General features: G+C 42.6%; 3 protein-coding genes across 8 annotated transcripts in view; all 3 read left to right on the top strand.

The window, feature by feature from the left end:
• The first annotated feature begins 372 nt into the window (after window positions 1-372).
• The window catches only part of LOC135333337 (E3 ubiquitin-protein ligase TRIM71-like), a 40,214-nt gene continuing 17,066 nt past the window's right edge, over window positions 373-23,520 (top strand). The window contains exons 1-15 of one of the 5 annotated variants that reach the window (XM_064528308.1): window positions 373-517; window positions 596-1,418; window positions 1,586-1,912; window positions 2,009-2,077; window positions 2,139-2,245; window positions 2,356-2,454; window positions 2,584-2,748; window positions 3,307-3,624; window positions 3,810-3,856; window positions 3,956-4,067; window positions 4,539-4,669; window positions 15,275-15,519; window positions 15,576-15,675; window positions 15,789-15,953; window positions 18,402-18,551. In XM_064528308.1, the coding sequence (XP_064384378.1) occupies window positions 606-1,418; window positions 1,586-1,645 (873 nt within the window). In that variant the 5' untranslated portion in view covers window positions 373-517; window positions 596-605 and the 3' untranslated portion in view covers window positions 1,646-1,912; window positions 2,009-2,077; window positions 2,139-2,245; ... (8 more) ...; window positions 15,789-15,953; window positions 18,402-18,551. Of the gene's footprint in view, window positions 518-595; window positions 1,419-1,585; window positions 1,913-2,008; window positions 2,078-2,138; window positions 2,246-2,355; window positions 2,455-2,583; window positions 2,749-3,306; window positions 3,625-3,809; window positions 3,857-3,955; window positions 4,068-4,538; window positions 4,670-5,429; window positions 5,718-9,937; window positions 10,112-15,274; window positions 15,520-15,575; window positions 15,676-15,788; window positions 15,954-16,383; window positions 17,070-18,344; window positions 18,552-18,702; window positions 18,754-18,840; window positions 18,954-23,520 lie in introns of those variants that run through there. The other 4 variants (XM_064528310.1, XM_064528309.1, XM_064528311.1 and 1 more) reach the window with 4 other exon arrangements.
• LOC135333375 (uncharacterized) lies at window positions 5,796-9,650 on the top strand. Of its 2 annotated transcripts, none has more exons than XR_010393837.1 (5): window positions 5,796-6,564; window positions 6,622-6,700; window positions 7,276-7,431; window positions 7,665-7,869; window positions 9,505-9,650. XR_010393837.1 is itself a non-coding variant. In XM_064528355.1 (5 exons), exons 2-5 carry the CDS (start codon window positions 6,543-6,545, stop codon window positions 9,571-9,573), a joined length of 345 nt encoding a protein of 114 aa, XP_064384425.1. In that variant the 5' UTR covers window positions 5,796-6,009; window positions 6,441-6,542; the 3' UTR covers window positions 9,574-9,650. The 2 variants fall into 2 exon arrangements, 1 of the variants encoding a protein (XP_064384425.1); XM_064528355.1 differs by lacking the exon at window positions 7,276-7,431 and having other exon boundaries at window positions 5,796-6,009; window positions 6,441-6,564; window positions 7,695-7,869.
• Window positions 12,466-15,166, top strand: LOC135333312 (RING finger protein nhl-1-like). The gene is made up of 2 exons (XM_064528277.1): window positions 12,466-12,765; window positions 12,884-15,166. Exon 2 carries the CDS (start codon window positions 12,894-12,896, stop codon window positions 15,108-15,110), a length of 2,217 nt encoding a protein of 738 aa, XP_064384347.1. The 5' UTR covers window positions 12,466-12,765; window positions 12,884-12,893; the 3' UTR covers window positions 15,111-15,166.

Here is a 23,520-nt window from a genome sequence, read left to right on the forward strand (position 1 = left end):
TAGCAAAAAAAGTTTTGATGCGTAAATATCCCGACCACAAGAGATGGCCGGTGGTGTGAGTGGGTGGGGCAATGGAGTCCACTCAACCATGCATCTCATGGACCCAATTAAGAGTGTTCTAACATAATTATACACATAGAGATTATCATCCGTATGTATGTATGTATGTATGTATGCTGATTTTGTATTATGATGAATTTGAATACATTTTGTGATCTTGTGTGTGTGCATTGGGTGCATGATGTGAGATCAATTTCAACATGGTATGGAGTGTTGTTAACATGGAGGGTGACATTGTATGAGTGTGTGTTGTCTGTATCAGGCAACTGGTCAGAGGGCTAGCAATAGAGTGGGTGTAGAATGTTGCTAGGCAATATAGCCACAAGTATGTGTGTACCATTATGGTCTAACCATAATCAATACTTTGATCCTATGAATATTGTTGTGCATGCATCACCTGACCTGTCACTGAGAGCACTAAAGGTTAGCCTGATACCAGCCCCTCTTACTACTAAAGGTGAGCTTATTGTATATACACTGATTAATTTTTGGCTATAAATTATTGAGTTAATCTGTCCTTTTCTTCCTCCCTCAGTTTTGTGTCAATGGGCAATGTGGCAGTCAAGACTATCAAAACTATCAAGCACCCTCATGGAGTGGCACTCAACCAAGCTGGGGAGATAATTGTGGCTGAACACGATGCTGGTATTGTCTCGATATTTAGCCCAAGAAGAGACAAGCTGCGAACATTAGACACTCGAGGCCCAGATTTTGGGGAGATGAAGACTCCTTGTGGTGTGGCAGTGGACGGTGATGACAACATTCTGGTGGTGGACGGTGGTAATCATCGACTGTTGAAGTTCTCACGTGGAGGAGACCTGATAGCAGCAGTAGGTAGTCATGGCGATGATCCTGGACAGTTTAGTGATCCTCGTGGTGTTTGTGTCAACAGTGTCAATGGGAAGGTGTATGTGGTTGATTTTGATGCTCACCGTGTTTACATCTTCAACTCTGACCTCACATTCTGCAACAAGTTCGGCAGTAAAGGCAGTGGTAATGGACAGTTTAACTATCCCTATGACGTTGCATCCGATCGTAGTGGTTGTGTGTATGTGGCTGATTTTGGTAGTCATCGAGTGCAAGTCTTCACACCCGATGGTGGCTATCTGAGGCAGTTTGGGAAAGACGGCAGTAAAAATGGAGAACTTGGCTACCCTGTCAGCATCTGTGTGGACAGTGATGATCTGGTGTATGTGGGGGAGGATGGGAACTATCGTGTCTCAGTGTTCACGTGTGAGGGAGTGTTTCTCAAGTCGTTTGGATCACAGGGATCTGGACCAGGACAGTTCGATCGTCCTCATGGCATAGCAGTAGACCAGTGTGGTGTGGTCTATGTGTCTGATTATTGGAACAACAGAGTACAAATATTTTCCTAGTTTTTTTGTTAGTAATATTGCTAATAAATATTGAAATTGAAACCAGTGAATTCTTTGCCCATGCTGTCCCTGTGTACGTGTGTGCTGAGTCTCTCCTGTTATAGTCGTACCTTTAGTATCGTACCTCACCCCACCCCTCTCCGCTGCAGGGTCTCCATGGTTACATAGTGCTGGTGGCGGGCATCAACACTGATACGGGCAAGGTCTAGGTTTGTCTGAGGAAGAGGAAGTGGAGCCTGATATCATCAAACTACTATCACATGATGCTACAACCCTCCATGGATGTGTACATTCTGCCACTGTCCTTTGTTGAGTATCGGGTGGAGAGACGGATCGAAGCATAGGAGGTCAGAGGTCATCACCATGCCATTAAAGCAGTATTCAATGGAGCTGACCAATACGACAGTGGGGAGACTCCACCCACAGAGGTCAAGGGTCACCGGACTGGTGGTGGGCTGCACTGAAGCCAGACATCAGTATCCTAATATTGTGTGTGTGTGTGTGTGTGTGTGTGTGTGCAGTTGCTTAGAGGCTTTGTCGATGATGTCACCATTTTCTTAGCCACCCTCCAGACATGTTACACACTCCATCAGCCTCTAAACCAAGTGTTGGAATACACGTCGTCCCTCCTCATCACCTTGGTGAGCAAAGGGTTAAACAAACAATGCTGATTGTGCATTCTTATGATTCTCCCTTCTCCAGGTTTCTCCATCGCCCCCGCCAACAACTGGATGTTGGAGGTGGGTAGAGACTACGCCATCACTGTGAATGTGTTTGACAAAATGAACCACAAGATTATCATCACTGAGGTCAGCCCAACACACACGCACGCACGCACGCACACACACACACACACACACACACACACAATACAATACAATACAGTTGTACACACAATACAATACAGTTGTTCTTGCAGAATCTCTTGTGCCGAGCGTGTTCCATGACGATACGACCAGTGATTGGTCATATGCCAGACTGTCCTCTATTGACTCAGACCAACAATCACAATATTCAGGTACACTCTTAACTTAGTTAAGTACTAAGATTTAGTCTACCTTAAGGTGACATATTTTCACAAGTAGATTTGTTTTTCAAACTCTGAATCAATGTCTTAATTAATTGTCTTTATTGTGTTGGTCTGCAGTTTCCTGTGCGGAGTGGGTGACTTTTGAACCTTGAAATAACGCTGTATGACAATGTGGGTAGGACGTTTACAACTTCAGATTGCTGCAATGGACGTGGTGATCGTCCAATCAGACTGCTCTACCCACCCCCCAGACCTCCTCAGTACAACACAAGGACTCAGATAGTAAGTGTGTTGTTGAGGGGGACAACTTTTGCCACTGATTTTAGCATACCATTACTTTGATAGAACTTCCTATAAGAGTTACATGTGTACAGTGTTGGCTGTATCACTTTGAGAACCTGTAACTTGAATTTCGGTAGTCTGATTTCAATTTTCTGAAAGTTATGGGAGGTTTTTTTAAGTTAAATGGAGCTCATTCATTTGGTATGCTTAAAATTAATCATAATTATAGCCAGATTTCAGCTAAATATCATGGACTACAGTCCTGGTCTTTTTCTGACATTTTGTTGCTCATAATGTGGGGGTTGATTGTGCTATTTTATAGAGCTTCATAAAACCATTGAAATTGAACCACCAGAACATAATGTAGTCTGGTATCCCAGTATCATAAGGTTGGTGGAATTGTGTTGACTGCATGCAACGTGTATACTAGTACACAGTGCATGTAATTCTTTATTATACTGCACACCATACTGTACTTATCCACCCACACACACACAGACACACACACACACACACACACACACACACACACACACACACACACACACACACACACAGTGGCAATATTCTCCCGGAGTCAATTTTTTTTTTTCTCTCCTCCTTCACAATCCACCAGAACTGACGTCTAACGAAATACTGCTCTTCAATCACCCTCTAAACAAGGGCGCCCTCACTATAACCCCATGGATCTGCTGATAATGTCATTGAGTACTTGACTGTTTGCAGCACCCAGACACTGGTGAGGTTCATGACCTCCCGACCCTCATAACCAAGCACCAGGTGGTGGAGATCAAAAACCCAGTGCAAGTGACCCCCAAACACCTCATCATTCTCTGGGACCCCCAAACAGAGTTCTAATACCAGCACCAATTGAATGTGAGTGTGCTAGCTAGCTTGTTGAGAGCTAAACCTGTGTAGGGTACCAGCTACATAGGTTTGTACATGGCTTGTAATAATAATAATTACCGTATATAGCGAGTAATTTTCGTACGGTAGAAAATGTTCGTATTTTTCGTATTGTAGAGCATCATACGAAAATTAAAACTGCTCTACCGCTATAGGTTCAACGTCACTATCCTGAGCTGTACGAATATTTAGAATACAAAGTGTACGTAAGAACAGTTCATACAAACATTTGCATCAAAGAAAAGTGTAGTAGACAGTAATTGTTGTATAATTCCGATTGTAATACAGTTTTTTATATCAGGTGACTGAATGGTCTTGTGAGGTGGAGGGGATTGCTCAACACTAGGACCAAGGGGAAGTCCCTAGTGGTAGCCGTGGATACCAAAAACATGGCTCACTTTGATAAAACAGAGGTACCGTACATTATGCAATATGTATTGCTAGGAGCTCATAAAGAGGATTATCCAACTCCCACGCACACTCCATTCTAATCTCCTGTTTAGCAATAAATGGCCAAATTGATGAATTAGCATGCATTGGAGGGGTAGTTGAACATCTTTCAATAGCCATAACTTTAGTTCCGTTGATCTAATGTCAAAACACTCACGATACTTTTTTCTAAAAGCTTAGAAAGAGACCTCTTTCGATATAAAATTTTGTTGCGGCCAGAATTTGTTGTTTTTCGGAAGTAATGAACTTTGAGGTGTCTTTCTAAGCTTACACAAAATCAGAAAATCGTTGAAATAATTTGATCCACTGAATTCAAGTTTTGGCAACATAAACATGCAGTCCTCGAACCATTGATTAAACTGGTGGGGTTGTTGAACGGCCATAACTTTATCACACCCACACACACACACACACACACACACACACACACACAGCCACAGGGCAGACACTGCGTTGTGACGTATTTGTAGCCTCAATTGAGCGTATTGAGATCACAACTCGTACGAGGGAGCTGCTGTTGGGGGAGGAGCCGAACGTTTCAGTGTGCAGGCTTTTTACGAGGAAGGTACGTACGTTTCAAAGGGGTTAATGTGGAAACAGTTACAGTTAAGTAGTGGGTGTGTCGATAGTCATCCATCACTAGGTTTGCTGGGAAAGTTGTAATCCATTCTCTAGAATTTATTTGTGTACCTAATTTGCTCGTTATTGTCTGACCCTTGTACTCAGAGATGTGCCCACAGAATAAGGCCTATAGTTTACTAGGATCATTTATGAGATGGAGGTGGTTTGAAAAATTAAGATATTCCGGGCACACCACTGTCAGTGTGTACTGTATACCGTATAGCGGGTAGGGTATAAACTTTCGTAGAATGACCGTTGAAAGGTTTTCGCGGATTTAATTTTCACGGAATAGCAGCCTGCATGCATGCGATATTAAATTCTAAACCTGTGTAGAGTACCAGCTACATAGTCTTGTATATGGCTTGTAATAATTATTATTATACGTGTATAATTATGATGATCCCATTTTGTACTACATCAGGAGTGCATGAACTCCTGGTACTATAATAATTATTATCGGGTTTAAAATACAGCGACTTTTCAATTACGAATTGCGAAATTGGCTCAATAGATTGGTCATGCAATTTCCCATTTATAGTTACAACACAATCAAGCTTGTACAGTGTCATTCACAATCCATTAACCTCTCATTGGATAGTACTGTCCCTATTCCTGTGTTGTACACTACTGTCTATTTAATTGTAGATTGTGTTATTTATGTTTATGTGAGCAATTTCCTGAACCTATTTTCCCTCCCCCCACAGTCTCGTGAATGGACAAAGATGATGTGTACAGTTTTGGAGTGCTTGCTTGTGAAGTGGTGAATGCCAGATTTCCTGAAGCTGCTGTATTTCTTGGTTTGCTATCGAGTATGGAAGGTGTATGGCGGGAGCTCCACCCACTCATCACCTCCTGTGTCTCTTACTCCCCTCAGGACAGACCCTCCATGGACACTGTGCTACACCACATCAAACAATTGGACTCTGAGTCTTAGCATTGGTGCATGAGTGTGTTATTATTAATTTGTGTAAAGAAATTTTGTTAGCTTATTCTGCAAACAAAGTGGGGGAGGGGCTGCTCAAGATGAGGGGGTGTTGCATATATGGGGTCAGAGATCAGAAAGCCATGTGGATTCACTGAAAACTGTACACGTACTAGATATCAAGATGACAAAGGCAGCCTTGATAGCAGCCAGGGTCCTCACACTCTGTCTGCTCCCTTCATAAAGCCAGCTCTCTGAGGAAGCTGAAGGTACCGGTGGTTTTACTTCCCTATGTCCCCTCCAGCACTGGAGTCAAGGTCAACTTCACTCTGAGCTCGATCCCCTCAAGGTTGCTTCTCTTGGTCAGTGTACCTACTGTGTGTGTGTAGGGGAAGGGTGATACTGGTGCAAGCTGTGACCCTGAGTTACAGTCAATAGTTAATTAAGCTTGGTGCAAAGATTTAGGCCTAAAAACAATTTTAACGTGGCTTAATATTGCTCGGTGAATTCCAGCGTCCAATAATTATTATATAATTATAGTGCAATAAAAATAATTAATGATCACGTATAATTATTATTATGCCACCCACACACACTCCCACCCACACACACACACACACACACACACACACTCCCACCCGTACCCACACACACACACACACACTCCACACACACACAGGTTGAACATTAAACCGGACATAGTGTCAGATATCTAACCATGCAGCTAGCATACTTGTAGTGATACATGTGTGTCTCTCCCCTGCCCTAACCACACCCCCTCACACAAGTGCAGGTGTTGGCAAGTCCACATTTTCATCTGCCCCTTCCTCTGTATAATGTGTGTGTAGCGCTTCTGATGAGCTGGCTGAGGTATACCTTCCACTACAGGAGATAGATGCTGACAAAGCACCAGCAAGGTAACTGTACCCAGTAGATCAAGTACCATCTTACACACTGTGCTCACTCACTTACAGAGCTGGCTGTATTCTGGCTGGTCTGGGGTTCACTCCACAGAAGAATGAGATTTTATCTGGCCAGGACACTGTTTGCAAGGTAAGCAGTTTTTTAGAGACGGAAGTGCTGACATTAATTAATATTCTGTTTTATAGGGGAAGGCATGAGTGTTTTTTCAGAATCAGGCCTGTTTTCAGAGCTATCTTTTAGCTGCCATAACTTGAATTCCGTGGATACAATTTCAATGATTTTCTGATTTTCTGAAAGCTTAGAAAGAGACTTGTCAAAGTTTATATTTGAGAGATAACAGTATTTCCCAATTTGGCCATACCATGAATAATAGCCCATGGTCCAAGGCGGAAAATGACAAATTTCCCCAACAAAATTTCGGATCAAAACACATCATTTGAAAGGTCTCTTTCTAAGCTTTCAGAAAATCATAACATTTTTGACATTGGATCAACGGTATTAAGGTAATGGCTGTTGAAAAATCAGGTTTGTTTTTAGACCTATCTTTTAGAGGCCATAACTTGTGTTAGGAACGTCCTATTTAACAAGCTCAAAGACACATTCTGTAGCTCTGAGAAAGCACTATTGTATACAATTAAAGTGTCTTAAAACCGCTAATTGCTCGCAGTGCCAAAGCTCACTAATTTGTGTGTCCTATGCTGTAGATGTGGGAACACGAAACCATCGTCGGTTGTGCGCAGTGTATTATAGTCGTACCCCCGGGTTTGAAGTGATCCATGGACTACTGGACCGTGTCATGCAGCTGCTGGAGGTGTCCTTCACCAAAGATGGCAGTGGAAACTTCCTCAAGGCAGCTGAAGGTGAGGGTTGCATAAGCACAGCTGTGTATGTGTGTTAGGGACTTGTGAAGGAACTACTGTATATGCATTCAGTCCAGTTTGTTGGGAATAAATGGCCTTGAGGTTTTTTGAAGTGTATGTGTTGGGAAGATTATTTTGTCAGAAAATTAATTCCTACAACTACACTTGCTCACTGCCCACACTTCTGCACTGCTTGTGTTTACCGCCCCCTCCCCTGCACACACACTCCACAGACTGTACCTATTTCCTGCGCCATTGTGCAGAGGTGTGTGTACGTGGGAAGGTGATCGGGAAACTGGGCGTGCTCCATCCTGGTGTGTCAGTTGTGCAGCTCTAGTGTGTGTGAGACTGGGAGGTGTGTCTGGTGCAGCTGTTCTCACGGCCTCCTCCAACCAGTACCTGCCCTCTGTACTCTCCAGGGAAAACCTATCTCCTCAGGTTAGTGTGTGTTCATCATGACCTCCTTGACAGTTTGTACCCAGGTGTGTGTTTAGGGTCAATACTGCAAGGTCATGTACTGTACATAATTATGTCATGTACGTATAATTATAGCCTGGATCCCAGGGTAGGCCGGTGAACGAGGCTAGTACATATAATCCTTTTGTTTGTAGTTAGTGTGCTTTAATAACCATTAAAGATCTATCGTACTCTTCTTGAGGGGAGGGTTAGTTAAACACATTTAAACAGCCATAACTTTAGTACCATTGATTCAATGTCAATTATTTGCTTAATGCTTAGAAAGAGCTAGACTAGACTAGTTTTTCGTCCAATTCTGTTTTTGTTTGGTCAATGTACGCTTCTAAAGTGGGCATTCGTGAATATACTTGAGTGTACAGTTGTAAGTTACATAATTCGATTTCGGTTAAAATGTCATTCGTCTGTAGATATAATTATGGTGTATCTGTAAGGGATTGTTCAGGTTGTTCTCTTTTGGTGGGTGTTATGTTCAGTTTGGAAACTGCGTGTGTGTAGATTGGTCTAAGTGACTGGGTTGGGTCTAGCAGGTCCACTAGTCCACTGTCTGACAGTTTTAGAGCTTCTCTTGAAGGCTGGGTTTCAGTTGCACCAACTCTTAATCAATGTGTGTATTCTCAATCCCTCTCAATAATGATGTTTGTTCCTTGTACACAAGTGGTCTCATGCTGCTTGTATGGGCATTGGGTTGTGATGGACAATGAGCACTTGGAAATAATTGCCTAGTGTTGATTGTTTCGTCTCTGTCTCATTGGGTATATCCTGGTGTGTTGTTGAGCTTGTATATATTGCTCATCCCTTCAACACTGGATTATTGTCATTAGCAAGAAAAGTTTTGATGTACAAGAGAACCATGCATCTCATGGACCCAATTAAGAGTGTTCTAACATAATTATACACATAGAGATTATCATCCGTATGTATAATTGTTGCATTTTGAGTGGGCAGATCAAAGGAAACACAAGGAATAATATCTGCCATAATTATGGCACAGGTCAAGCCTTGAACTGTGCCACTATCTAGATACTGGCATAGTATGGCTGAAACGGTCCCTATAACACTGTTAACAGATTCAGTGGTAGGCAGAAAACGTTTTTATGCGTCTGGTGCATTCCACAGCCGACCACAAGTAATTGAAACTAGTTGTCCTATAAAAGGAGTGATGTGTACATGGAAAGGAATGCAGTTGTTACACAGCTCACTGGTGCGCATTGGATATATTAGAGATAAAAGTATTTGAAAATTTGGCCATACCATGAATAATAGCCCCATGGTCCAAGGCCGAAATATGACAAATTAGGGCCCCAACAAGATGTCGGATTAAAACATCATTTGAAAGGTCTCTTTCTAAGCTTTCAGAAAATCATGAAATTTTGACATTGGATCAACGGTATTAAAGTTAATGCCTATTGAAGAATCATGTTTGTCTTTAAAGCTACCTTTATAGGCCATAACTTGTGTTAGGAACGTCCTATTTAAAAACCTCAAAGACGCATTCTGTAGCTCTGAGAAAGCACTATTGTATACAATTAAAGTGTCTTAAAATCGCTAATTGCTCGCAGTGCCAAAGCTCACTAATTTGTGTGTCCTATGCTGTAGATGTGGGAACACGGAACCATTGTCGGTTGTGTGCAGTGTATTATAGTCGTACCCCCGGGTTTGAAGTGATCCATGGACTACTGGACCGCGTCATGCAGCTGCTGGAGGTGTCCTTCACCAAAGATGGCAGTGGATACTTCCTCAAGGCAGCTGAAGGCGAGGGTTGCATAAGCACAGCTGTGTATGTGTGTTAGGGACTTGTGAAGGAACTACTGTATATGCATTCAGTCCAGTTTGTTTGGAATAAAATTAATGGCCGTGAGGTTTTTTGAAGTGTATGTGTTGAATCCACTGGAAGATTATTTTGTCAGAAAATTAATTCCTACAACTACACTTGCTCACTGCCCACACTTCTGCACTGCTTGTGTTTACCGCCCCCTCCCCTGCACACACACTTCACAGACTCTACCTATTTCCCGGGCCGTTGTGCAGAGGTGTGTGTACGTGGGAAGGTGATCGGGAAACTAGGCGTGCTCCATCCTGGTGTGTCTGTTGTGCAGCTCTAGTGTGTGTGAGACTGGGAGGTGTGTCTGGTGCAGCTGTTCTCACAGCCTCCTCCAACCAGTACCTGCCCTCCGTACTCTCCAGGGAGAACCTATCTCCTCAGGTTGGTGTGTGTTCATCATGACCTCCTTGACAGTATGTACCCAGGTGTGTGTTTAGGGTCAATACTGCAAGGTCATGTACTGTACATAATTATGTCATGTATACATATAATTATAGCCTGGATCCCAGGGTAGGCCGGTGAACGAGGCTAGTACATATAATCCTTTTGTTTGTAGTTAGTGTGCTTTAGTAACCATTAAAGATCTAACGTACTCTTCTTGAGGGGAGGGGGTAGTTAAACACATTATTTTAAACAGCCGTAACGTTTGTACCGCTGATCCAATGTCAAAATTTATATTATTAATTTTGCTTAAAACTTAGAAAAGAGACTTTCAAATGATGTGCTTCATTCCAAATTATTTTCGTTGGTGTAATTTTTTAGGCCTAGGACCATCAGCTATATTATCCATGGTTGTGTCCAAAGTTTTGTAGCTCAAAATAATTTAAACTTTGATTGCAACACATTTGAAAGGTATATCTTACAGAATATCAGAAAATCGTTGAAATTAAATGCCCAAAGATCGTACTATTGTTTGATGTAGTAGTCAGAAGAGCAAAATATAACCCACGTGACAACGTTAGAACCTTTCTCTTTTCCATTTCAAGGATTTTTTTGTTGCAGCTTATTTTAATACCATGCCGATTGTGTTTAGGCTAGCTGATGTGATTCCCATATCTGGGTATCATCTTACGTTTAGGTGTTTTGTGGCTTGTAGCTACATGTACAATCAGTGTAAGATCTAACCTAGGTTCTCAATGTGGATTTGCTGTGTGCGTGTGTTTGGAAAGGGGGTATGTATAAGATCTAACCTTGGTTGGATTTTCCATTAGTCAGTCATACATGTAGATGCTTAATTAAAACTCTATTTGTGTTGAGTTTGATCTCCATAAATTCTCATAACTTTGTCATACTTCACTGAAATTCAAAGTTTCATATACCATATGCCCGGATACCTTGTTAAAAAGCGCTTCTATCTATATGCTGTAGAGCTGGTGAGCTCCAACCAGCTAAAAGTTAGCATTTTCCATGTATAGAAGTCCCATTGTCCACCACATAATTAAAGCATAAATGAAGCCATAATTGACCACATAACTTCCGGGGTCAAACTCAATGCAAATAGATTTTAGTTTTGTAGGTAATCTGTGTAAGAGCGTGCGAGTGGTTGTAGTACGTGATCCATGAAGTGGGCAGAAGGGGAGAGCATGGAATTAGAATGGGAAATTATTGGTTGTACCGGGTAGTGTCGTACATATTTGTGAATTTTGAGTATTCCGTAGAACTTGGGAGGTTAATTGTGTATTTTGGGGTTTGGGAAGTATAAGCATGTTTTGAGATTTTTGTGTATTGCGTTTAGTTGTGGTGAAAAATGTCTGGTGGTTTCTTGTAGTTGATGTTCTAGTTGGTGTTGTTGTGTTAATCTGTACGTACTTTGGTCACAGAGTACAAGAGAGCATTGTTGTATGTAGTTGTCCGTATCTATGCCAAGATTTGTGTCTGCTGGTTTTATGGTTTTGTTCAATGTCTGCTCGAGTATTGGCAATACTCATTTATCCACATGGCATGCAATTATTGCTATGTCAGCTTATTCAATTGAAAACTTGAGCTAGCTAGCTAGCTACATGTAGCCTTTCAAGTAATAGTGAAAGGTCTAGGCCAGGTCCTGAGGATCCGATGGTTACCGATAGTGCTACCCCTTGTTCCTGTGGTGTAGAGAGAAAATTCGTTGTCCTGAAAACTAGTCATGGTGAAGATGACTTGCTAGCTGATTGCGACACTTTTTTTATGTTATTTCAACTTGTACAACTTTTCATACCGTAATGAAATGATTCATTGTTCTTTGCTGATTGACAAAAATTATGTGTCTTACCAATTTTAGCTAATGGCCAGTTTGTTTGTTCGGACATTATTATGGCTGAACATTTACAAATTGTTATTTTGTGCACTGCACAAGTGATCTCAGTCAGGCTGCTTGTATGGGCATTGGGTTGTAATGGACAATGAGCATATGGAAATAATTGCCAAGTGTTGATTGTTTCGTCTCTGTCTCGCTGGGTATCTCCTGGTGTGTTGTTGAGCTTGTATATATTGCTCATCCCTTCAACACTGGATTAGCAAGAAAAGTTTTGATACGTAAATATCCCGACCACAAGAGAAGGCCGGTGGTGTGAGTGGGTGGGGCAATGGAGTCCACTCAACCATGCATCTCATGGACCCAATTAAGAGTGTTCTAACATAATTATACACATAGAGATTATCATCCGTATGTATGTATGTATGCATGTATGCTGATTTTGTATTATGATGAATTTGAATACATTTTGTGATCTTGTGTGTGCATTGGGTGCACGATGTGAGATCAATTTCAACATGGTATGGAGTGTTGTTAACATGGAGGGTGACATTGTATGAGTGTGTGTTGTCTGTATCTCAGGCAACTGGTCAGAGGGCTAGCAATAGAGTGGGTGTAGAATGTTGCTAGGCAATATAGCCACAAGTATGTGTGTACCATTATGGTCTAACCATAATCAATACTTTGATCCTATGAATATTGTTGTGCATGCATCACCTGACCTGTCACTGTGAGAGATGTGAGTCTATAGCTGCTTTTGCCAAGCTTTGAGCTTTTCTTTCTACTACTAAACACTTTTCTAAAGGTGAGCATAATTATTGTACATGTTCTGATACATTCGTTGTAATTCTTTGCTATTATTATTATAAAGCTTGACACGCCCCTTTTTTAGCTTATTGTTATCCTTTTCTCTCCCCCCTCAGTTTTGTGTCAATGGCTGAGAGGCTGAGTGCTGCTCAAGAAGCTCTCTCCAAAGTGGAGGACCAGCTGTCATGCCTAGTCTGTCTGGAGCCCTACACCAACCCTCGACTGCTCTCCTGTTTCCACGTCTACTGTCAACATTGTCTCGAGGATATAGTTGCCCACAATCGACAAGGCCAGCTGGAATGCCCCAAGTGTCGCCGGCCCACCCCCCTACCCCCCACTGGTGTGAGTGGCCTCCAGGCTGCCTTCCATGTACACCATCTCTTTGACATCCAAGAAACACTCAAGAAGGTGAAAGAGCCTCAGAAATTGGCCTGTGAGAAATGTTCTGTTACCAATCGTAAAGCCACCAGCTTTTGCCGACAATGCACCAAGTTCATCTGCGAGAAGTGTACCAATACACACAAAGAATGGGACGAGCTCAAGAATCATGAACTTGTTAGTATCGAAAAAGTGGAGGGGGATTTGATTCGTCTTGTTTCTCCGAATAAGGTGACCACTCGCTGCCCCAAACATAACAAAAGCCTCAAGCTGTACTGTGAACATTGTGGAGAACTGATCTGTACCCACTGCATTGTACAAATACACAAAGACCACAAGTACTGTGTGATTTCCGACACCTTTGAGAGCCACAAGAAAGAGATCCTGGACTCCCTGGGACCCGTTGAGAAACAGCTAGAGGCCACCGACACAGCTCTCATCAATCTGGATGGACAACATGCCGAAATTGTTGAACACGGAGGAAAACTTGCGACCAATATCCACTCGAAATTTGATGAACTCCATCAAGCTCTGTATGCTCGTGAGGGGGAGCTTATGGCCGAGTTGGAAGGCCACACCCAACAACAGCTCAAGAGCCTCTCTGCTCAGCGAGAGGAGGTGGAGATCCTCCAAACCCAACGTAGCAGCTGCCTGCATTTCGTGAGGGAGAGCATTCGTACCGGGTCTCCAGGAGACGTGCTCAAGATGAAGCAAGGTGTGGTGAAGCAAGTGAGAGAGCTGGTGGACACCTTTGACCCCAACACCCTAGAGCCTCGTGAGACAACCAACACCTGTTTTGTGCCTTCTGCTCAGCTAGTCAAAGATTATAAAGTATTTGGAGCCATTGGCACACTATCAGTAACTGTCACCCCTACAAAAAGACTCAACAAAACCAGAGTACAAGGATCCACTAGTCTTCGATTTTCAAACACAAATCATCAACTGATCCAAATTCCATCCTTAAACATTAAAGCCGAACTTATATCGAAATCAACGAATCAGACGACAAACTGTGTTGTGAAGGAACGAGGGAAGGGAGAGTACGAGATCTCTTACCAGCCGACAGTGGGCGGGGCCAGCGAGCTGATCGTGAAAGTGGGTGGAGAGGAGGTGGCAGGAAGTCCATTCCCTGTGGCAGTCAAGACTCCGATCGATAAACTAGGAACTGTTATTAAGACTATCAATGATCTCAAGAAACCTTGGGGAGTGGCACTCAACCAAGCTGGGGAGATAATTGTGGCTGAAGCCAATGCTGGTATTGTCTCGATATTTAGCCCCACAGGACACGAGCTGCAAACATTAGACACTCGAGGCACAGCGATTCCTCGTGATGTGGCAGTGGACGGTGATGACAATATTCTGGTGGTGGACGCTGGTAATCATCGACTGTTGAAGTTCTCACGTGAAGGAGACCTGATAGCAGCAGTTGGTAGTCATGGCGATGGTGCTGGACAGTTTAACAATCCGATTGGTGTTTGTGTCAACAGTGTCAATGGGAAGGTGTATGTGCTTGATCATGGCGCTCACTGTGTTCACATCTTCAACTCTGACCTCACCTACTCCAGCAAGTTCGGCAGCTATGGCAGTCAGTTTAAATTGCCCTATGACGTTGCATCTGATCGTAGTGGTTGTGTGTATGTGGTTGATGCTGGTAATAATCGAGTGCAAGTCTTCACACCCGATGGTGGCTATCTGAGGAGGTTTGGGAAGTATGGCAGTGGAAATGGAGAACTTAACTGCCCTGTCAGCATCTGTGTGGACAGTGATGATCTGGTGTATGTGGGGGAGAATGAGAACAATCGTGTCTCAGTGTTCACGTGTGAGGGAGTGTTTCTCAAGTCGTTTGGATCAAAGGGATCTGTACCAGGACAGTTCATCAGTCCTTATGGCATAGCAGTAGACCAGTGTGGTGTGGTGTATGTGTCTGATTATAGTGGCAACAATAGAGTGCAAATATTTTCCTAGTTTATTTTTGTTATTAAATTGTTGAGTTATTGTAACATTGCTAATGAATATTGAAATTGAAACCAGTGAATTCTTTGCCCATGCTGTCCCTGTGTACGTGTACTGAGTCTCTCCTGTTATAGTCGTACCTTTAGTATCGTACTTCACCCCACCCTTTGCTGCAGGGTCTCCATGGTGATATGGTGCTGATAGCGGGCATCAACACTGGTACGGCCAAGGTCAAGGTCCGTCTGAGGGAGAGGGCGTTACAGGGGGTGGAGCCTGATATCATCAAGCTACTAGTCATTGAGAACATGATGCTATAACCCTCCATGGATGTGTACATTCTGCCACTGCCACCCACAGAGGTCAAGGGTCACCGGACTGGACGCCATCCTACAAGACAACAGTATTAAATTATTGTGTGTGGGTGTGTGGATCATTGTCTCGTTGCTTAATAATACAGAGATATATTTGTCCTTGCAGAATCTTTTGTGCCGAGCCTGTTTCCATGACGATACGACCAGTGATTGGTCATATGCCAGACTGCCCTGTATTGACTCAGACCAACAATCACAATATTCAGGTACACTCTAAGTACTAAGATTTAGTCTAGTGACATTATTTTCACAAGTAGATTTGTTTTTCACACTCTGAATCAATGTCTTAATTAATTGTCTTTATTGTGTTGGTCTGCAGTTTCTTGTGCGGAGTGGGTGACTCTTGAACCTTGAAATAACGCTGTATGACAATGTGGGTAGGACGTTTACAACTTTAGATTGCTGCAATGTACGTGGTGATCGTCCAATCAGAATGCTCTACCCACCCCCCAGACCTCCTCACTACAACACAAGGACTCAGATAGTAAGTGTGTTGTTGAGGGGGACAACTTTTGCCACTGATTTTAGCATACCATTACTTTGATAGAACTTCCTATAAGAGTTACATGTGTACAGTGGTGGCTGTACCACTTTGAGAGCCTGTAACTTGAATTTTGGTAGTCTGATTTCAATTTTCTGAAGTTATGGGAGCTTTTTTTAAGTTAAATGGAGCTCATTCATTTGGTATGCTTAAAATTAATCATAATTATAGCCAGATTTCAGCTAAATACCATGGACTACAGTCCTGCATGGTCTTTTTCTGACATTTTGTTGCTCATAATGTGGGGGTTGATTGTGCTATTTCATAAAACCATAAAACCATTGAAATTGAACCACCAGAACATAATGTAGTCTGGTATCCCAGTATCATAAGGTTGGTGGAATGGTGTTGACTGCATGCAATGTGTATACAGGTCAAGCCCAAACCGTGGACTCCAACACAGGGCAGCTGGTTACATACTTGCAAGATGAAGTCCATGTACACGTTATCAAACTAACTGGAGTCAAACTTTTTGTACCATCAACCAAACTACTCGCCGGTGAAGAAATTGCCGTTTATGCTATTGGAATGCACAACGAGAGCCCGTTCTCTTTCGGGAGTGTGACGTCAGAGCTGTCGTTTCATTGGTCGGTTAGCAATATGGACATACTAGTTCTCTCGTCCGTCTACGAAGAGGCTGGTGTTTCGTTGGACGAAGAGCAAGATTTCGATGCCATGCTACGTGCTCGCAATCCAGGACAAAGTGTAGTACGGATCACGGCCAAGTGTGGAACTGGAATGTGCGATCCGGAACTGGCTACTTTCACAAATCAGGTTCAGGTTCGAGTTTTACCTCCTCTAGAGTTACTGCGACCGATAGGCGGCCATTTTCTATTGCCTCAAAATGGGAAAGCAAAGATTGTGACGAATTGCGATGGAATCTCTCGATTGAGTTATCAGCTGATGCAGAGCGTGGGCATTGGGAGTGGGAGTAGTGTGATACGTGTGAGTAGTGAGGGGGAGATCGGTACAGCTGCTGTAAACGGACATGCTGTTGTCATGGTGACTGCGGATGCAATGGGCATGGGACTCAATCAGAGTGCGGTCGTACATGTGGAGGTAAGTGTGTAACAGTGGCCTCTCGGGATAGTTTTAATTCAGTGTTCAGTGTTCTTCCCAGGCCTTTTCAGCTAAGGTTCCTTAGTTATAATTATAATGTTTGAAATGTACTAGCTTAATTACCGCAATAATTGAAATTCATAGTTTGCCTTTAGCTTGTTTCTGTGATAGATGGCAAATTAGATTGCGTATAGTGCCCCCCCCCCCCCCCCATCTCTCTTGAATAATGTACTATAGCGCTGCAATTCATTCCGCTACTATTCTACAACATTCTATTGATCTTTCTACATAATTATAACGTGCAGCCACTAATACATGTACATGTAAGTAGAATGGCATTAAGCAGAGGAGGTTGGTTGGAAGGAAGTTGAGATCACGTACAAAAATATCAATTAAAGCTCTAAATGTGCTGAGTCGGCGCTATTTTTGTGTCTAGTCAGCAGTTTCATAGATAGCTACTGGACATCAAGAAAATGGGTAGTCTGCATGACTTCTCCCTCACTCCAAGCTGTACTACATTGATCACTACACCTGCTTATGATTTAAAATCTCTACTAAGGTTTCTCTTAGCCAAAGTACTACATTTACGGAGATGAGACTTATCTTCCTGGATTAAACAGGAGTCTGGCGTGTAGGTGCTCCTCTGGATCTTCTACTCCTCATCTCTAGCTCTTGATATCTTATGTATAACTAAACTACTGACTAGACACAAAAATAGTCTCCATTCTCAGATGACTTTAAGTATGTAATGGTCATCAAACTTCTATCATGGCATGTATAGTTTCATAAAAATCATTATAAGAAAATCATGAATATTCATGAGCAAACAGTTTACCGCAACCTTAACGTTGAGAGCCTGTAACTTGAATTTCGGTAGTCTGATTTCAATTTTCTGAAAGTTATGGGAGCTTTTTTTAAGTTAAATGGAGCTCATTCATTTGGTATGCTTAAAATTAATCATAATTATAGCCAGATTTCAGCTAAATACCATGGACTACAGTCCTGGTTTTTTCTGACATTTTGTTGCTCATAATGTGGGGGTTGATTGTGCTATTTTATAGAGCTTCATAAAACCATTGAAATTGGACCACTAGAACATAATGTAGTCTGGTATCCCAGTATCATAAGGTTGGTGGAATTGTGTTGACTGCATGCAACGTGTATACTAGTACACGGTACATGTAATTCTTTATTATACTGCACACCATACTGTACTTATCCACACGCCCACACACACACACACACACACACACACACACACACACACACACACAGCTCCCTGAGTGTCAATTTCTTTCTTTCTCTCCTCCTTCGCAATCTGACTGTTTGCAGCACCCAGACACTGGTGAGGTTCATGACCTCCCGACCCTCATAACCAAGCACCAGGTGGTGGAGATCAACGACCCAGTGCAAGTGACCCCCAAACACCTCGTCATTCTCTGGGACCCCCAAACAGAGTTCAAATACCAGCACCAATGGAATGTGAGTGTGCTAGCTAGCTTGTTGATAGCTAAACCTGTGTAGGATACCAGCTACATAGGCTTGTACATGGCTTGTAATAATAATTACCGTATAGCAAGTAATTTTCGTATGGTAGAAATGTACAAAAATTAAAACTGCTCTACCGCTATAGGTTCAACGTCACTATCCTGAGCTGTACGAATATTTAGAATACAAAGTGCACGTAAGAACAGTTCATACGAACATTTGCATCAAAGAAAAGTGTAGTAGACAGTTGTATAATTCCGATTGTAATACATTTTTATATCAGGTGACTGAATGGTCTTGTGTGAGGTGGAGGGGATTGCTCACCACTAGGACCAAGGGGAAGTCCCTAGTGGTAGCCGTGGATACCAAAAACACGGCTCACTTTGATAAACAGAGGTACCGTACATTATGCAATAATTATGCATTGCTAGGAGCTCATAAAGAGGATTATACAACTCCCACGCACACTCCATTCTGATCTCCTGTTTAGCAATAAATGGCTGAATTAGCATGCATGCATTGGAGGGGTAGTTGAACATCTTTCAATAGCCATAACTTTAGTTCCGTTGATCTAATATAAAAACTCTCACGATACTTTTTTCTGAAAGCTTATAGAAAGAGACCTTTCAAATTATGTTTTTCTATCTAAAATTTTGTTGCGGCCAGAATTTGTTGTTTTTCGGAAGTAATGAACTTTGAGGTCTCTTTCTAAGCTTACAAAAAATCAGAAAATCATTGAAATAATTATGATCCACTGAATTCAAGTTTTGGCAACGTAAACATACAGTCCTCGGACCATTGATTAAACTGATGGGGTTGTTGAACGGCCACACACACACACACACACACATACACACACACACACACACACACACACTCACATGCAGCCATGGGGCAGACATGTAATTATTTGCTCGTTATTCTCTGACCTTTGTACTCAGAGATGTGCCCACAGAATAAGGCCTATAGTTTACTAGGATCATTTATGAGATGGAGATTTGAAAAATTAAAATATTCCGGGCACACCACTGTCAGTGTGTATACTGTATACCGTATAGCGGGTAGGGTATAAACTTTCGCAGAATGACCGTTGAAAGGTTTTCGCGGATTTAATTTTCACGGAATAGCAGCCTTTCTGCAGCATGCATGCATGCGATATTAAATTCTAAACCTGTGTAGAGTACCAGCTACATAGTCTTGTACATGGCTTGTAATAATAATTATTATACGTGTATAATTATGATGATCCCATTTTGTACTACATCAGGAGTGCATGAACTCCTGGTACTATAATAATTATTATCGGGTTTAAAATACAGCGACTTTTCAATTACGAATTGCGAAATTCACTCAATAGATTGGTCATGCAATTTCCCATTTATAGTTACAACGCAATCAAGCTTGTACATGCAGTGTCATTCACAATCCATTAACCTCTCATTGGATAGTACTGTCCCTATTCCTGTGTTGTACACTACTGTCTATTTAATTGTAGATTGTGTTATTTATGTTTATGTGATCAATTTCCTGAACCAATTTTCCCTCCCCCCACAGTCTCGTGCATGGACAAAGATGATGTGTACAGTTTTGTAGTGCTTGCTTGTGAAGTGGTGAATGCTAGATTTCCTGAAGCTGCTGTATTTCTTGGTCTGCTATCGAGTATGGAAGGTGTATGGCGGGAGCTCCACCCACTCATCACCTCCTGTGTCTCTCACTCCCCTCAGGACCATAGATTGAAGAGTAGAGGGATAGGAAACGAAGTGGTGCACGTGATGATTTTACATTGAATCTGCAGTGGAGCCTCGAAAATTTTCCGCGCTACGCCCTATGAACGAGGCTATTAAGCACATTTTTGCCGGGTAACTCCCAAAGCTGTGTTTCCTCGAGACATCATCTCTTTCAGCAACTTATAACACGCCTAGTCCATGAGCCACGTGTAGTACTTGCTAATGACTGACCACACCCAGTAAAAAGAGACTTTCCAATAAAGTTATATGTTCCCAAGGCTGTTTTAGAGCTATTGGAACATGTAACGTGTAAGCGTGCTGGTTATGACTACTACAATAGGTATAGACCTTGAAATATAAGTGAGTTGCACGGACTAAGCACAATTACTTGTAGTTTATTATGCACTGAGTGTAGAAATAGATATTGTTGTGATGGCCTCGATTAAACCGCAGCGTAGCGCGGATGTTACTCGAGATACCAACCGTTTCCTATCCCTCTACTCTTCAATCTATGTCAGGACAGACCCTCCATGGACACTGTACTACACCACATCAAACAATTGGACTCTGAGTCTTAGCATTGGTGCATGAGTGTGTTATTATTATTATGAAGAAATTTTTTTTGTGTGATTTCTATTCTGCAAACAAAGTGGGGGAGGGGCTGCTCAAGATGAGGGGGTGTTGCATGGGTCAGAGGTCAGAAGCCATGTGGACTCACTGAAAGAACTATCTCTCCTAGAGAAGGCAGCCTTGATAGCAGCCACGGTCCTCACACTTGTCTGCTCCCTTCATAAAGCCAGCTCTCTGGGGAAGCTGAACTTACCGGTGGTTTTACTTCCCTATGTCCCCTCCAGCACTGGAGTCAAGGTCAACTTCACTCTGAGCTCGATCCCCTCAAGGTTGCTTCTCTTGGTCAGTGTACCTACTGTGTGTGTGTAGGGGAGGGGGGATACTGGTGACCGTGAGTTACAGTCAATAGTTAATTAAGCTTGATGTAATTAGATTTAGGCCTAAAAATAATATTACTCAGTGAATTCCAGCGTCCAATTATAGTGCACTGTAATAAAATTATGCCACCCACACACACTCCACCCACACACACTCCACACACACACACACTCCACACATACACACACACACACACACACACACACACACTCCACACACACACACACTCCACACATACACACACTCCACACACACACACACACCCACACACACAGGTTGACCACACACACAGGTTGAGCACTAAACCGGACATAGTGTCAGTGAAGCTGCTGTATTTGGAAGAGGAGTCTGGATGCTCTCGGGAGGCGGAGCTCACAGCTCAGTCCACTCAGCCAATCAGATTGAGCAGCATTATCATCGCTGAGGATATCAGTGAGAAGTGGTTAACTTACTTTAAAACTAAGACACCGGTATGCCAAACTAACCGTACTACATACATGTGTGTCTCTCCCCTGCCCTAACCACACACCCTCACACACGTGCAGGTGTTGGCAAGTCCACCCTCCTCCGCTCTATGGCGTGTCGTGAGCTGTGTCTACCAGCTGGTGTGAATGTACTACACGTGGAGGGGGACAACACACTAGCACTGGATAGTGTACTCAAGTGTGATACTGAGAGAGTGCAGCTGCTCGCTAGAGAAGGGGAGCTACTGGCCTCAGGGGACAAGAACACAGCAGCAGGCAGGTCTGTGTACCAGGGGTGGGGGGGGTGTTTTAAGTTAGTAAAATTACAATAATGAATAATGAAAAAAAAAATGTTAGTACCAAATTGGTATCCAGCTATAATTAGGGTTACCAGTGTGTAGGTGTCCTAGTGTGTAGTGTACTGTGTGTTTGACTGCTAGTGAGCATTCGTATGATTATGGTTTGTGTGTATATTTTCAGTACTTATTTTCAGTACTTTATTTACCTTTCATCTGCCCCTCCCTCTGTATGTGTAGCGCTTCTGATGAGCTGGCTGAGGTATACCTTCGACTACAGGAGATAGACGCTGACAAAGCACCAGCAAGGTAACTGTACCCAGTAGATCAAGTACCATCTTACACACTGTGCTCACTCACTCACAGAGCTGGCTGTATTCTGGCTGGTTCACTCCACAGAAGAATGAGATTTTATCTGGCTAAGACACTGCTTGCAAGGTAAGCAGTTTTTGAGAGACAGAAGTGCTGACATTAATTAATCTTCTGTTTTCTAGGGGAAGGCGTGAGTGTTTTTTCAGAATCAGGCCTGTTTTCAGAGCTATCTTTTAGCTGCCATAACTTGAATTTCGTGGATACAATTTCAATGATTTTCTGATTCTCTTTAAGCTTAGAAAGAGACCTTTCAAATGGTGTCATCAAAGTTGAGATAAAAGTATTTGCCGATTTGGCCATACCATGAATAATAAATAGCCCATGGTCCAAGGCGGAAAAATAACAAATTAGGGCCCCAACAAAATTTTGGATCGAAACACATCATTTGAAAGGTCTCTTTCTAAGCTTTCAGAAAATCATAACATCTTTGACATTGGATCAACGGTATTAATTAAAGTTAATGGCTGTTGAAAAATCAGGTTTGTTTTTAGAGCTATCTTTTAGAGGCCATAACTTGTGTTAGGAACGTCCTATTTAACAACTCAAAGACGCATTCTGTAGCTCTGAGAAAGCACTATTGTATACAATTAAAGTGTCTTAAAACCGCTAATTGCTCGCAGTGCCAAAGCTCACTAATTTGTGTGTCCTATGCTGTAGATGTGGGAACACGGAACCATCGTCGGTTGTGTGCAGTGTATTATAATCGTACCCCCGGGTTTGAAGTGATCCATGGACTACTGGACCGTGTCATGCAGCTGCTGGAGGTGTCCTTCACCAAAGATGGCAGTGGATACTTCCTCAAGGGAGCTGAAGGTGAGGGTTGCATAAGCACAGCTGTGTGTATGTGTTAGGGACTTGTGAAGGAACTACTGTATATGCATTCAGTCCAGTTTGTTGGGAATAAATGGCCTTGAGGTTTTTTGTAAGTGTATGTGTTGGGAAGATTATTTTGTCAGAACATTAATTCCTACAACTACACTTGCTCACTGCCCACACTTCTGCACTGCTTGTGTTTACCGCTCCCTCCCCTGCACACACACTCCACAGACTCTACCTATTTCCCGGGCCGTTGTGCAGAGGTGTGTGTATACGTGGGAAGGTGATCGGGAAACTGGGCGTGCTCCATCCTGGTGTGTCTGTTGTGCAGCTCTAGTGT

This window comes from Halichondria panicea, chromosome 3 (assembly GCF_963675165.1).
Source record: "Halichondria panicea chromosome 3, odHalPani1.1, whole genome shotgun sequence".
Lineage (NCBI taxonomy): Eukaryota > Metazoa > Porifera > Demospongiae > Suberitida > Halichondriidae > Halichondria > Halichondria panicea.